General features: G+C 42.2%; 1 protein-coding gene across 5 annotated transcripts in view; it reads left to right on the top strand.

The window, feature by feature from the left end:
- The window catches only part of PRDM16 (PR/SET domain 16), a 539,129-nt gene that overhangs the window by 258,490 nt on the left and 264,814 nt on the right, over window positions 1-15,825 (top strand). For all 5 annotated transcript variants that reach the window (XM_075906566.1, XM_075906569.1, XM_075906568.1 and 2 more), the window contains one exon: window positions 11,200-11,250. In XM_075906566.1, the coding sequence (XP_075762681.1) occupies window positions 11,200-11,250 (51 nt within the window). The remainder of the gene's footprint in view (window positions 1-11,199; window positions 11,251-15,825) is intronic.

Genomic DNA, 15,825 nt, shown 5'->3' on the forward strand with positions numbered 1-15,825 from the left:
TAGAGGACTGGATTGTGGAACAGGTCAATGTTTTGGTTTCATTTCAGTATCTGAAAATTGGCAAACTATTTTGCAAAATTTAATTAAACAAGTGTCTTCGTTTCAGGCTTGAGTGTTTCTAATGGCAGGGCTGATAGCACCTAAGCTCTGATTTGAGGGCAATCACTTGCATCATTACAGTGAGTAGTGACTTTCCCTGTTTCTTGCTGATACTAACAACAAAAAACACATCACACGTTCATTAAAAAAAAACATCTTCGGAAGCCAGAGGATTGGGAAGGTTGTTGGGATGAACTGGTTGTAATAGAAGCAACAATCCGGGGCTTTTGTGTATCTTGGAGACACGTGACAATGCACGTATAATAGAAAGCATGTGAATTTGTATGATCTGATCACGAAAATAGCGCATACTCTCCTATCAGCCGCTGTATCTTTTACTTGAAGACGACTATGACGTATACGGACAGCAGGTTACCTGAGGCAAATGTGGGACTGGGTTTTGAGTTCGGACATAAAGATAAGTGTGACAAAGGGAAAATACCAGCATTATTAATATGATATAAACAATAACATAAGAACATAAGAATGGCCAGACTGGGTCAGACCAAAGGTCCATCTAGCCCAGTATCCTGTCTGCCAACAGTGGCCAATGCCAGGTGCCCCAGAGGGAGGGAACACAACAGGTGATTCTAACGTGATCCCTCCCCTGTCACCCACCTCCAGACAAACAGAGGCTAGGGACACCATTCCGACCCAACCTAGCTAATATTCAGAGTGCCATCCAAAGTGACCGAGTGAAATGTGAGGCGTGGGACAATCCATGGCCATTCTGAGGGCTAGGCAGGAAGTGAAAAGTGGAATAGTTTTGGAATGAGTAGCAAACGTATCCAGCCATCCTTTCACAGAAGGGGAGGGACTAACAGGACAGGTGGAAGGCTTTATTAAATTGCAGAGATGGAGACGGTTGTTTGGCTGGTGATACGAATGATTACAAAGAATCAGGGGCAGATTCAGCTCTGTCAACACGCACCACGAATAATTTCCCTGATCACAGCGGGGTTCCTGACACTCACACCAAGCCCCAGACTGTAAAGGTATTTAGGCATTGCCACACTCAGTTGTGCAAGAGTAGCATTAGAGCCAGGGTTCCCTGTAAGCTGGGTGCTTGTGCGGTTACTCAGGAGAGAGTCAAATGCTGCCCAGCTGATTAGCAGAGCACCCACAGCTGGGTGTTTTGTTTCTACTGGTGGTGCACATTCACACATGCTTTGGTGCACATGAAGAAATGTATTCCACACATGGATAGAAAAAAATCTGCACGTGGATTGAAAAGGGACCATTGCTTAGGACTAGGGATGTAAAATCCTGGCTAATTAGTTAATTGGTTGAATGCTAGGTTTAACAGGGTAAGGGCAGGATCCCAGCGGGGAGTTGCCGCTGCCAGATCCCCTCTGCTCTGGCGCATATGGAGATGCCCACCGGGACCTTCTTCACTGATGCATTGCAGATTCTTGTAAGAAACAACTTGGCAGAAACCTGGTGCTGCTTTGGCTGGTTGCATGGATCTATCATTTCACTGGGTGTTCCCTGGTATTATGCCAGGAGAGTAAACAGCTGGGATTCTCAAATGTAATTGACCTGAGTCTGTATATGGTTCCCATCACAGACCAGTAGGCTCAGGTGAGATCCCATTGACTTCTGCTTAGGCACAGGAGTCCGTTCTCATAGATCACTGTGCAGGAGGAGGCCTCATTTTATAATTGTGCTCTCCGGATTCTCTGTGGCTGTCTCTGAAGGCTGCAGTGCAGAAAACATTCAGCAGATTTCTTCCTACTCTAATTGAGAGCCAAGGTCCTTTCCTGAAGTATCTGATTCTGCTTTTTTGCGTGAAAGATATTGGATACATACTAGCAAAGCATCATTATTATGTTTGATATAGGTCAGTGTGCAGTGCCCTGGTATATTGTGAAGAATGCTGCAGTTAGCACATACAAGTTGCTATTGACACATTACAACTGGTTGGTGCATGACAAAGCCAGTTTCTCCTGCTATTAACATCTCCATTTCCACATCAAAAGCTCAGAGTGGGACACATCTGGCCCACTTAATTAGCCTCATTAACATGGGTCATACAATTCACAGGTACTTCCTCTGCAGTTGTGTATATCTCTTGGTTTCTGTTATTTCCAGTCCAATTCATCTGATGAAGTGGGGATTGCCCATCAAAGCCCATGATAATGTATATTTTGGTTAGTCTCTAGGGCTATCCATACTACGGGATAAGTTTGAATTGAGATACGCACCCCAGCTATGAATTTTGGTGCCATCAACACTGCGGGAGGTCAACAGGAATACACTCTCCCTTCGACTTCCTTTACTCCTCATAGGAGCAGGACTACCGGCGTCGATGGGCGTGCCTTCTCAGTTCGAATTAGCCTAAGATGCCACAGGCCTACTCATTGTTTTTAAAGTTACAGACTAACATGGTGATCTCTCTGAGATTTTTTAAGTGACCGTTGTGATTTTCAGAGTCCAGGTAATCGTAGATGGCAATAGTTAGGCCTCTATTCAAGAAAGCATTTAAGTATATGCTTAAAGTTGAGCATCTGCTTAAGTCCCATTTACTTCAGTGGGGTGTAAACACATGTTTAGGTGTCTTTCCGGAATTGCAATGCTTTTCTGCATCAGGACTTTAGTAAATAGAAGATGATGTTGACAAAGAAAAAAAACGCATTTAGAAAAATCTTTGCAGTCTTCATTTGAAGGAAACATTCGACAAATTCTATTTTATATAATATGATTATAAATGTGTGGGAAACGCATCAGAATCAGCTTTCACACTGATCATCCGCAGCAGGGTTTGGCCCAGCATATAGCTTCTCCACCCTCAAATTTGCTGAGTGTGTCACATCATGCCCATTTCAGATTTTTTTTTTAAGTGACAGTTTATCTGAGCTCAGGGAATGAATGGATAACATTACTATTTACATAAGCTCATTGTGATCTGTCTCAGTAATGTAATCAAATTAGGGTTAACTGCAGCTGGAGAATGCCAGCTTGTAAACTGTTTTTCAAAAAGAATCACATGGTGTTGCTTGACATGTTTAGTATACATGCGGGAGGCTTTGCAAAAATTATAGCACATCCCTAACTAATGTAACAAAAGTGGGGATTCTGCTGCCATCATACCCTCCACCCAGGAAATGAACTAGAGTGAAGTTCTTCGATGATTGGAGGAAAGAGCCCTCCAAACAGATTCCTTTAACAAACATTTCTCTGACATGGCTGCTGCTGACATGTTGTCTGTCTTTTGGCTAAAAACGACAGAGCCGTTGATAGAAACAGCATATGGTGTAAATTTTGAGGACATTTATGAGCAACTGTGTTAACTGCAGAATTACAGCCCACTGTGCATGTCAGGCAGTACATTTAGGATTTCGGCATTCACATAAGACGAAATCTGGCCTCAGCAAGAATTACGCAATGAGTGGATTTTCAATTTTTGGTTGCTTGATGGTGGTACTTTTCTTATTAGAATCATAGAATACTGGAATTGGAAGGGACCTTGAGAGACCATCAAGTTCAGTCCCCTGCCCTCACGGCAGGACCAAGCACCGTCTAATCATCCCTGATAGATGTCTGTCTAACCTGCTCTTAAATATCTCCAGAGACAGAGATTCTACAACCTCTGTAGGCAATTTATTCCAGTGCTTCACCACCCTGAGAGTTGGGAAGTTTTTCCTAATGTCCAACCTAAACCTCCCTTGCTGCAATTTAATCCTATTGCTTTTTGTCCTATCATCAGAGGCCAAGGACAATAATTTTTCTCCTTCCTTCTTGTAACACCCCTTTAGATACTTGAAAATTGCTATCATGTCCCCTCCAAGTTTTTTTCCAGTCTTCCCTCCAAGGTCATGTTTTCCAGAAATGGATTGTTCCTTCCTAAATGGAGTACCTTGCATTTGTCCTTATTGAACTTCATCCTACCTCAGACCATTTCTCTAGTTTGTCCAGATCACTTTGAATTATGACCCAATCCTCCAAAGCAGTTGCAACCCCTCCCAGCTTGGTATCATCTGAAAACTTAATAATCATATTCTCTATGTCAATATCTAAATCATCGATGAAGATATTGAACAGAACCAGATCCAAAACAGACCCCTGTGGAACCTTACTTGTAAAGCTATGCACCAACCTTATAGCAGCCCCATCTAGGCTGAATTTCCATAGTTTATTGATAAGAAAGTCATGAAAAACAGTATCAAATGCTTTGCCAAAATCTAAGTATACTACATCCATCACTTCTCCTTTATCCCAAAGCTTGATAGCCTATCAAAGAAAGCTATCAGATTGGTTTGACATGATTTGTTCTGTACAAATCCATGCTGGCTGATACCTATCACCTTGTTATCTTCCAGATGTTTGCAGATGGATTCCTTAATTACTTGCTCCATTATCTTCGCTGGCATAGAAGTTAAACTGACTGGTCTGTAGTTTCTTGGGCTGTTCTTATTGCCCTTTTTATAGATGAGCACTACATTTGCCCATTCATAATACTATTTTTACTATTATGATGATGAATTATGTTTACGTGTGTTACAGTAGTACCTAGAGATCCCAGTTCAAATTAGTACTCTTTTTCCTGCACCGGAGTCCTTACCCATACGCAGAATACTCTGTTGCATTGGGCATCCAGAAATTTGGGGCACCGCTGGGTCTCTCATTCCTCCTCCTATCTCTGTTCTGTGGCTCTGCTTCCTCCAGAGAGAAGCTAGTTGACTCCAAAGGGAAAAAGCCTGCCAGAGCTATTTGCAGAACCCTGAACCAGTGAACGAGCTGTTCCAGTGGCAACGAAGCCATTTCTACGGCGTTTGCCAGCCCCAGGAACATACAGTCAGCATCTGAATTTACTGTGTGACGCAACAGGACTTTCGTTTAAATTCTGCTTTAGAAAATGAATGAGCTGCTGAAGATTATAAAATCTCAGCTCTAAAAATCACCTCCAGCTGCCATCAGACCAATCGGCACCAGTTGAATAGTGCTGGGTAGGCCCTGTTCCTACAAACACACAGGGTCCATCCACACCACAGTTAAACATCCGTGTCTGGCCCATGCTCTGGCTCCGGGGCTGTAACATTTCTGTGTAGTCATTCGAGATCAGACTGGAGCCAGAGCTCTGTGCCCCTCCCCCTCTCACGAGGCCCACAGCTTACATTCCAGCTCAAGCCTGAGTGTTTGCACCCCCGGACACCCTGAGGCTTAGGATAGCTCTGCCTTCCCAAACTGTCAGCCTGGCCATGCCCACCCCGCCCCCCGAACACCCAGTGTAGAATCACAGAACACTAGAACTGGAAGGACCTCGAGAGGTCATCGAGTCCAGTCCCCGGCCCTCACGGCAGGACCACGCACCGTCTAGACCATCCCTGACAGGTGTCTGTCTATCCTGCTCTTCAATATCTCCAGTGATGGAGATTCCACAACCTCCCCAGGCAACTTATTCCAGTGTTTAACCACCCTGACAGGTAGGAAGTTTTTAGGCATTCTGGGGGTGGAGTGTTGCTGCCCCCAGCACCCAGCCTCCCTGTGTTTCTGGCAGAGGAGGCTGGAACCACCTCTTCCCCTCCCCTAGTGCTCTGAGAACTGCACTTCAGGCATGCTCCCCTTCCTCCTCTTCCTCTCCCCGGTCCTCCAGGGAGTGCTTGGCATGCTGCCTTGCCTCCTCCCCTCCCCAGGGACTCAACAGAGAGGGTGGAGCTGTAGGTGGGACTGGGGGCCTGCCTCCCCTGCCCCAGCTGCACTAACCTCCTATGTCTGCACCACCATTTTGCACCCACTGGTCCCAACAGCAGGTGTTCAGCTGTAGACATAACCGTTAGTAAATGACAGACTCTGCTGCCCCTACGATCTTACGCTCCTTACACACACACATTATTCTTATTGCTACTGCGCACCTGGGGAAATGAGGTGTTTAGTGATTAAGGTATTTGACTAACTTACAGAGGAAGTCCATGGCCTATCTGGGAAGTGATCTTAGATTTCTTGGGTTCCTAGCTATTGTCTCAATAACAAGACCATCCTTCCTCTTCAAAGTCCTTTGTAAGAATTAACTAATCTGTCCTTTTCATGCATGTAGAAGAGAGATAAGTGTTACCTAGGGCTGGGCCAAACCAAATCTCGGATGCTGAAACCTCATTTCCTACTCTTGAACTTGGAGAGGTGCAGATTTTGATCCTGATTCGATAGTTGAATGATTGCTGTGTAGCAAGTAAAATCAACCCCTCCTCCCCCAATCCAACCATATGAACTTTGGAAAAATTCAAATTAGGATCCTGAATATTGTTACTTCTGAGTGAAATTAGTGGGAGCATGAAAGCCCAGCTCCTTTGAAGATCAGGCTGTTCCAACAGCAGCTCCGTGGAATCTGCTTGGAGCGGTGAATGTTAAACTGTTTAATTTTCAGTATAGCTGGCTGATTTCTCTTCATATTTTTTTTATATGGCTCTAGTATTCACCTTTCACTCCTGTTTATGCTTAGCTCCTTTCCAAACCACAATTTCAGGATCTATTAAAAGTAATGTAAAATATAGAATCAGTTAGAACTCTTAATATTTAAAATATGACATGTTGTTAATACAGCTGAGCTCAGACACTTGCCAACATTTTGAGTTCAGTAAATTGATCAATCTCTGCCCTGGGTCACAGAGGCCCATTAATTTCTGGACAGATCCCCAAACCTGGTGTAAATTAGCCAGATATGCCCTCAAGAAGTGCAATAATAATAATAATGTATGTAAATTAAGCTTTCAGACCCAAATCAATTTACACCAACTGAAGGTCTGTTTTGTTGTTTAAAAAGGGATTTTTTTCTTTAAAATATGCAACATTTCTCATTTAAATTTCGATAACCTAAATTTCCATCTCAGGATTTTGGACTCTTGCAATGCCAGCTGATGGTCACAGTACCCTCTGACATTGAATTTAGGCTATAACCCTGCAAGGTACTGAGCACGTGAACCTCTGTCGAGAACTTAAGCAGCTGTTCTACTTAAAAACAGCCTTACCCTATACACAGAAGATGCGGATGCATAAGGCAACTGAAAATTTGGGGAAGCACTGCGTCTGAATATCCACCCACCCACTAACCTCTTCCTATCCCTCTTCTGTGGCTCTGCTTCCTCCGGAGAAGATGTAGTTAAGTTAAAAGGGAAAAATGCCTGAGCTATTAGGAGAACATGGTACCCGTGAAAGAACCTTTCAAGGGGTAATGAAACCATTTCACAGGCATTTGCGAACCCCAGGTACATACTGTCAGGGTGTGTCTAGACTACAGGGTTTTGTCGACAAAAGGCTGTGTCTACACTACCGCTGAGTTCTGTTGACATAACGTCGACAGAACTCGGCAGTTTTGTCGACGGCGGTAAACCTCATTCTACGAGGAATAATGCCTTTTGTCGACAGAGTTCTGTTGACAGAAGGCGTTATTGCATCTACACTGTCCTTTGCATCTATACTCTCCTGTCGACAAAGCGGCTTGCTTTGTCGATAGAACTGGATGTAGTCTAGACGCTCTTTGTCAACAGAAGCTTTGTCGACAGTATCTGTCAACAAAGCATCTGTTGACAAAAGCCTGTAGCCTAGACATACCCTCAGTGTCTGAATTTACTGGGTCAGTCGACAGGATCTTCATTCTAATTTTGTTTTAAAAATATTTCAGGAGTGTGTTGCTCATATCTCTAAAAAATCATACCTCCCACCCATCAGGCATAAGGGCACCAGTTTAATAGGACTGCGTAGGGCCTCATAAATCCTAAGGAGCAGTCCCTTCAAAATCAATAGAATTTCTTAAATGCCGTGTTGAACTGAGGCTGAAGTATTGGCTGGAACTTTAGCGTGCTTTCCCTGATGGCTCCTTAGAGCATTTTGTAGAATGTAAGTACTTAGCCTGCTCATCTACCTGCTTGCCTGTCTCTAACCTCTAGCCATCATGGAAGTGCAGTCACCTGAGGGGGAGGATTTGGAGAATACCATGCGCAGGTAGAGGAAGAATATAAACAGGCAAAATATGAATAATTCAAACAAGAATTGGGCCAGATCTCTGGAGTTAGGACAACACCTGCTGTTAAAAAAATGCCAGAAGGCCTTTAATGAGCACACGTGGGTTGGAAAGCATCCATCTCATCTGAACGAGGTCTCCAAGAGCTCGCTCCTCCAAACCCAACCCATTCCCCTCACCAAGGCTGGGATGCTGACCCAAGGGAAGTCTTTGTGAATGCCAATCTAATTCCCCACAGTGCTGAGGCACCAGAACACTGTTTATAGCAGGGGTGATGGAAGATAATGGAAACCATATTCCCCCTTTGCCCGCCTAGTTCCTGCCCTACTGTCCCGAGACCACTGTGATTGATTCCTTCTTCCTCCAATGTGAGCATCTGCAGTGCATGAGCATTTCTTGAGCTGGTATATTAGAATCTTTTGTGGGCCTGGCTTAATTATTTTCAAATACATTATATCCTTACGGCTAATAGAATTTTTTCGAGGTGTGCTGCTGGTGCAGTATATTGGAGGCAGGGGGTTTCCTGGCATCTATACCAAAAATGACTGCATCGAGACCAGGGATGTAAAACAATATAAATATATTCACCTTATAACCGCTAACAATTCTATTGGTCACATGGTTAACTGAGGGCAGGAGGCTGCTCCTGCCAGTCAAGAGCCGGTTAATTAGTTCCTCTTTTGCATTTGCAGCACTTTAGTTCAAATCTGGTAAGGGTGGTGCTTACCGTGTAACTGGTTAACCGGTTACCCATTTACATCTCTAATCACAACCTCTGGATTTTCCGATGCATTCCAGCTTTTCTGTGCCTGTACTCTAGGCTGGATGTTTGTGATTTTGTGAGTGTGTGTGTGTGTGTGTGTGTGTGTGTGGCACTAAAAAACTATTAACTGGAGCACTTGAAAAATTTCTGCAAGATTTTTTTTTGGTGGGAAACACTTGCAAACTAACAGTGAATAATACTAGTATGGCTGGTATGCCCCCAGCAAGTAAAGTGTTTTTGAGGTCCTTCGGTATGAAACGTGTTTTCTAAATGTACACTGGTGCTTGAGTGGAATGCTCTGAACTGGGACGTCCCATTGGTGACACTGTTTTTGGTTTTTTTTAATCAATCAGACATCCTTTTAAGAGGCAAGACTAATTTGAAATATGCTACTGTCCTGGAGTAAAATATAGAAACAAAATTGCATTCATGGCATTCCACCTTTATTTTGTCACCTTTTAATCGTTGATATATTTTGTTACATTTTTATTATAGATTTTAATGCCATTTTTTATTGTAAATATGTCACAAAGGTGTAGCCGGGTTAGTCTGTCACTTCAAAAACAATGAGTAGTCATGTGGTACCTTAGAGATTAACAAAAATATACAGAATCATGAGCTTTCCTGGGTAAAACCAGATGAATTTGTTGAAGCGGGTTTTACCCACAAAGGCTGATGATTCTACATATTTTTGTTAGTCTGTAAGGGTATGTCTACACTGCAGCATTATTTTGAAATAACTAGCGTTATTCCGAAATAGCTTAGTCCGCATCTACACAGCAGGCAGTTATTTCGAAATGTCAAAATACTGTCAAGCTGGAGGACTTTTTACTCCAACTCCTCTAACCCTCATTGTACGAGGAGTAAGGGAAGTCAGAGGAAGAATACTGTATTTTGAAATAAGTGCTGTGTAGACCAGGGCTACGCTATACGCGGCCCGTTTGTTTACGGTCTGTGGTACAGTTTGGGTTTTTGCGGGGCTCAACACAATGGCCCGTGTATGAGAGCCAAAACAAAAAAGTCATCAATTCAGTTGAGATGTGTTTTAGTAGTTACATTCCTGGACTGTCATTGCTCATTAAAAGTGCTGTCATATGGGTGGAAATCAGGTGAATATTGCATTTTATTAATATCAGCAGAAATTACTTAAATAGGGCCTGCGTATTCTGTAGTCTTGCCTTAATCTTTGTATTCATATCCATCAGTGTGAACGAAGCTATTTGCATATGTGTGTGCATATATTTGCATATATATTTGCATGTATATACAACCACACTTAAGTTGTGGTCCTCAGCATGTGCTGTGAGTTTGTGGACTCTGGGGCTTCCAAAGCCCTGGCATAGATGCTCCCAATTTCAAAATAAGCTACACAATTGACATAGCTCAATTTGCATAGCTTATTTCGAGTTAAGCCCAGCTGTGTAGATGCACCTTTAGGTGCCACAGGATTAGTGATTGTTTTAATGTTAAATATGGTGCATATTATTTAAAAGCAGGATTTAGAATACCACGAGTAGCTAGAAACCATTAAGCCCTTGGCACTAGCCCAAGAGCGGCCTTAGACGAGCTGCGGGCAACTGGCGCCCTAGGCAAAACATGTGATTGGCGCGCGATCAGAGCCCCTGCCTCCAAACCCCTCAATGGCCGCTTAACTTGGCGCCCTAGGGGACTGCCTAGTTCGCACCTATGGACGGGCCACCACTGCACTAGCCAAATATGCCCCCAAGAAGTAGGATTTATGCTAATATTATTCTGCTTACTTATTGACTTCAGTGGGATTTAAGCATGGGCTTAAGTGCTTTGCTGAATTGAGGCCTGAAGCAGCAGGTTTAACTTCTCATCAATTTCAGACTAATTCTATGAGAGACATCCCAGAATAAAACGATTACTGAGGTCCGTTGCAGTGTATTTCAATAATAGTAAAGGTTGAACCTCTCTAGTCCGGCACTCTCTGGTCCGGCAACATCTGTGGTCCAGCATGATTTTAATATCCAGATGTCCCTTTATCAAGGTGTGGCCAAGTTTCCCGCAGTCCCATAAAGTTTGTGTACAGCCACCAGTCCTGACTCTCAGTGTTCTGTGCTGTTATTTAGCTCCAATTCACCCCTAAATGTCTTCTGAGAGCCCAACAAGCAGTGAAAGAGTTGGCAATGCTGCTAGACAATTTTGACCTGCCATGATGTGGCAAATTCTCTGGTTCAGCCCAGTCACCTCTCAAGAGTGGCGTACTAGAGAGGTTCATCCTGTAGTACTGGTTTAAATATTATCGCTAACTGTTAAAATGTTTACATGGATATCCTGCAGTTGAAGGCTCTGGCCTTTGTATCGACTGGCATTCTTTTTCACTGCAAATTGGCTTATTTTTGTCTTTATTATTTTACAGCAGGTACTGACTGATCCTGAGGTGGCATCCCAAGAGGGCTGTATAAAGAAGGTAGGAAACATTTTAATCTTGTCCAAGTTCTGTTCATTACCTGCCTTTGTAAGTATTTTCACTGCGTTCCATTTCCATGTGCACGTGAATATGTATGTATGTATGTGTCCAAACACACGAAAATGATTTCCAAACTCATTTTTCAGTTATATGAGGGCAGGATTGTATCTCTAGTTTGACCTGGGGTACATTTATGTGTGATTTGTGGATCCAGTACGTAGGTAAAAGGAATCCTTGTGGCAGTTATAGGCCAGGGAAGAGCTGTTCAAACCTGGAAACCCCATTTTCCAGTGAAATGGTGTCTGTTCTAACTTAGAAGTAGAAGTCCGTTCCCCATATGATGTTTACTTGAAATCAAGGGCATCTGGTATGCATAAATAAAAGAACAGAATTTAACTGGTCTTATGTATCACCGAGCTTTCCTTCAGTTTGTGATGTCTTAAGCTATATTTGCAGGGAAAATCTGCTTTCGGGTATATTTCAGCTGTATTGAAAATTCTATAAATGTCTATATTGGAACAGTGTGACAACCCCATAAGCTACCTGGGTCATTAGCCTGTCTAGTATTTTGGTTAGGATTATTTTAAATAATATACAAATAGGATTATTTCCATTGATATCTTTGGTTCATGGTAATACTAAGGCAAAGCATAATATTTGATATTAGTCTATCTAGATGCCCATAAGAGGGGTGGGATGTCCTTGTTTGAGTCATGGGTTGTCTTTAATTCCTTTCACATATTATTGTCTTATTAGAAATAGACAAATATGAGATTCAAAAGTGTCAAATATTTTAAGTTGGAAAACTGTAACCTCTGCCATTTTATTCAGCCGGTTAGGGACATCTTCAACACCATTTCTTTTTGCTCCAAAAGCTAAAAGAAAACACTCGTGCAGTTCTGCCAAATGCAGTGAGATCTAATTCTTGTCAGGCTCCAAAGTTAATTTAAGAACAGATATTAAGACACATCTATGTCCAGGAGGGTCTGTTCTATTCTCACCAGGTTGAGCAAAATCAGCGTTTATTTTGGAAGCTAAACTTTCCTCTATGAAATGTCTGTTAACCATCCATTGACCTTGCAAGGGGACCGATAGCAATAGGGCTGAACTTTTTACCTTGTTGATCTCCATAACTCATTTCATGTTCCTCTGTGCCTCAGTGGGATCCTTTTGTTTGAGTAGACATGGTGACAAGGTGGCAGGTTCTTATTATCATAACCCACTTATCACAACGGTGGACGGAAATTTTCCATGGCCTGCACTGCTCTTCCTTTGTGGTAGTCTCTTATTACAATATTGCAAATTCACATTTAAACAGAAGAAGGCTTTGAACCATGGAAGAATATGAGGAAACATTAAACTGACATCTTCAGATTAATTTAAAAAAAAACCACAGTACAATTGTACTATTTTTGTTTCGAAACAAAAGATGGCAACTTTGTCCCTCCCCCCAAAAAACCTTTCTTGTGTCTTCCAAATCCCCTTACTCCAAATGCAAACCTGTGCAATGATGGTATTTGACAAATGGACTGCCACTGTGACTTTTTCTTCCAAATGCATTGTAGAGAAGCATTGGTGGGAGTTTGAGGTGATAAATTTACTGAAGGATGGACAGTCAGGTTTTACAGCCAGGGTAAAAAAGGTCAGAGCAGTAAGGTAAAGAGTTCAAGTCTAAACTTAGTGGCTTGTGAAAGGACCATTGCTGGACAGCTTTTTAGCAAGGAGGAAGGGGGGAAAAAGAATGAAAAATAACCCTATATGATTTTTTGCAGCATCAGGATGAGACAATGTGACCTAATTTTGTATAAGAGTAATTGTTGCTTTATCTGTACTTCTCTCTGACAGTACAAGCAGCCATGGGGGGAACATTTCAGTTTCCAGACTTGCTGAATCATGACAGGGCCATACCCAATGGGATACAACATTTTCTGGGGTTTGATTTCCATTTAATCTTCTTCAATTTTGAGGCATGCTGGAAGACAGGAATATGTCTCGCTCCCCATCCCGTCACTAAGACAGATGTCAATGTAGTGGGTGGGCTGCAAACAAGGGAAGTCAGAACCAAGTGGTGGTACCCTGGTTTGGAAATAGGTTCTTTGGGTGGCTCTTTCATCAAAGATTCTTAAAGGGGCAGTAGCAGGGAACATAAATTAGGAGTGAGCAAAAAAGAAGTGGCCGAGAGGGAAGACCTGAAAAAAGTGAGAAAGTGAGAGCATGGAAAAAACTTAAAAAATGACGAACAAAACATGCAGGTGGGATGATGAGCTTTCATGGGCACAACCCACTTCTTCAGATGACTGGAGTTTAAGGGGTCCAGGTTCCAGATAAATAGCAGAGAAAGAGAGGGGATCGGGAGGGAAAGGAAAGGAGAAAAAATGGGAAAAGAATAGTCAATTAGAGTGTCCATGCTCTCTGAGAACATGGCAGCAAGACTGACAGAACTGAAGTATAGTGGGATACGTGAGGTTTGTTCACTTTAAACCCTCAGCATCATTTTTCCTGGTTAAATTACCAGCTAGAGAAAGTTTCTACTTTTTATCAATCCTTTCCCATTAATAAATTGACCGTGAAATGCTCAGGAATTTTACATAGAGGACACTATTATATAATTAATAAAGGCTATCATTTAGCTTAGGGTAAAATGAAAATCAACTCCTGGGATGTGTCTACACTGGCCACTTATTCCAGAAAATCAGCCGCTTTTCCGGAATAACTTGCCAGCTGTCTACACCGGCCCCTTGAATTTCCGGAAAAGCACTGACGATCTCATGTAAAATCATCAGTGCTTTTCCGGAAAAACTATGCTGCGCCCGTTTGGGCAAAAGTCCTTTTCCGGAAAACTGTTCCCGAAAAGGGCCAGTGTAGACAGCACAGATTTCTTTTCCGCAAAAAAGCCCCGATCGCAAAAATGACGATCGGGGCTTTTTTGCGGAAACGCGCATCTACATTGGCACGGACGCTTTTCCGGAAAAAGTGCTTTTCCGGAAAAGCATCCTGCCAATGTAGACGCGCTTTTTCTGGAAATACTTATAACAGAAAACTGTTCTGTTTTAAGCATTTCCGGAAAATCATGCCAGTGTAGACGTAGCCCAATTGTGTGGATTTTTTTAAGGTGTAACTAACTTTTTCACAATATATAATGGCTTCTGCATGTCTGGGTTGTGTAGCAGCTAGAAGCAGAATTGTAAGACTAACACTAGAAGGCTGACTTTTGAGGTGGTACTGGGCCCAGAAGAATAGGAAGTCCTAGGACTCTAGTAAGAGGACCTTTTCCCATGGGGACCTTTTCTAGCCCAGTTTTGTGAAATCTAGCGATTCCTATAGTTCATAGAATAATTCCAACCTCTAAGCATGTGCATCCCAGCCAAAGTGAACTGCCAAACATTTTTGTGTATGTGCATATCATTAGCTTTGATTGCATTGGGCCAATACATCGTTTGGAATACTTTTTTCTGGAGGTTGAAGTATTTGCTTAAAGAGAATCAGGTAAAAAAATCACATTTCTTTAATACACCGCATACATCCCCTCGGGTAGATTCATGTGCACATACATTTTTATGTTCATAGAGATATTTTTATATATTCCCAAGCACATCTTGCCTGATGAAATCTGCTGGCCTCTATTTTATTTTTCTTAAAGGGCAGCTGATGTGCTTTTTATCTGCATTTTCCAAGCTTCCCCACTGCAGATAATACAGCTTTATATCCTTATCAGTTTGATTTAACATTGAGAGGGAAACGAAAGGTAATACTCCCTGTTCAGGTAGGAAAATGATGCCAGTGTTCATTCCACGATGCTTTAATTTAGGATGGGTAATGCTTCTTGTATTTAACTTTGCTCTAAAAGTCACTTTGAATGAACATGTGAGAATCATGCTGAGAGGGGTGCAGGCCCCTGCATTCCCAACCAACCTCTTCTGGAGGGACTGTTTTTCCAACCGTGGTGACAAGAGACCTCAGGGACTTCTCTCTTCGGTAGACTTTCTATTTAGTCTCTGTTTACTTAGAGGGAATCGCCTGAGGGGCTACTGGAGAGAAAACATCTGTGGGAGATAATCTATAGAGTTATCTATCTATCACTCTTGTCGGCCCTGTCTCCCGGGAGAGCAAGCTGAGAGACTTGTAATAAAAAGGCATCACTGAAGAGGCTTTAGGGACAAATAAAGAGACATGTTAAGGGCCAGCTGAAAATGGATAGAAGACATTATTAAAGCTCAATAGCCATCTTATCAAAATCCAATAGGATAGACATTTGGCAAAAGGTTTTTAATGTATTCTTTGACTTTCTGGAGAGCTTGAATTTATCCATTAACAAGACTGTACTACACAGGGAGAAGGAGATACCATCCTCTTTAAAAAGAGTTAGATTCAATCTGATATCATAGAGCTCTCTCTCTCTCTCTCTCTCTCTCTCTCTCTCTCTCTCTCTGTATATATATATATATATATATATATATATATATATATATATATATATATATATATATATATCCCACTTTTTCTTTTGCCCTTTTTTGGCTCACTTTATTTTATATTACAACATGTAAGATGCTGATAATACAGTGCAGATGGAAA

The sequence above is a fragment of the Pelodiscus sinensis genome, chromosome 23 (genome assembly GCF_049634645.1).
Source record: "Pelodiscus sinensis isolate JC-2024 chromosome 23, ASM4963464v1, whole genome shotgun sequence".
Lineage (NCBI taxonomy): Eukaryota > Metazoa > Chordata > Testudines > Trionychidae > Pelodiscus > Pelodiscus sinensis.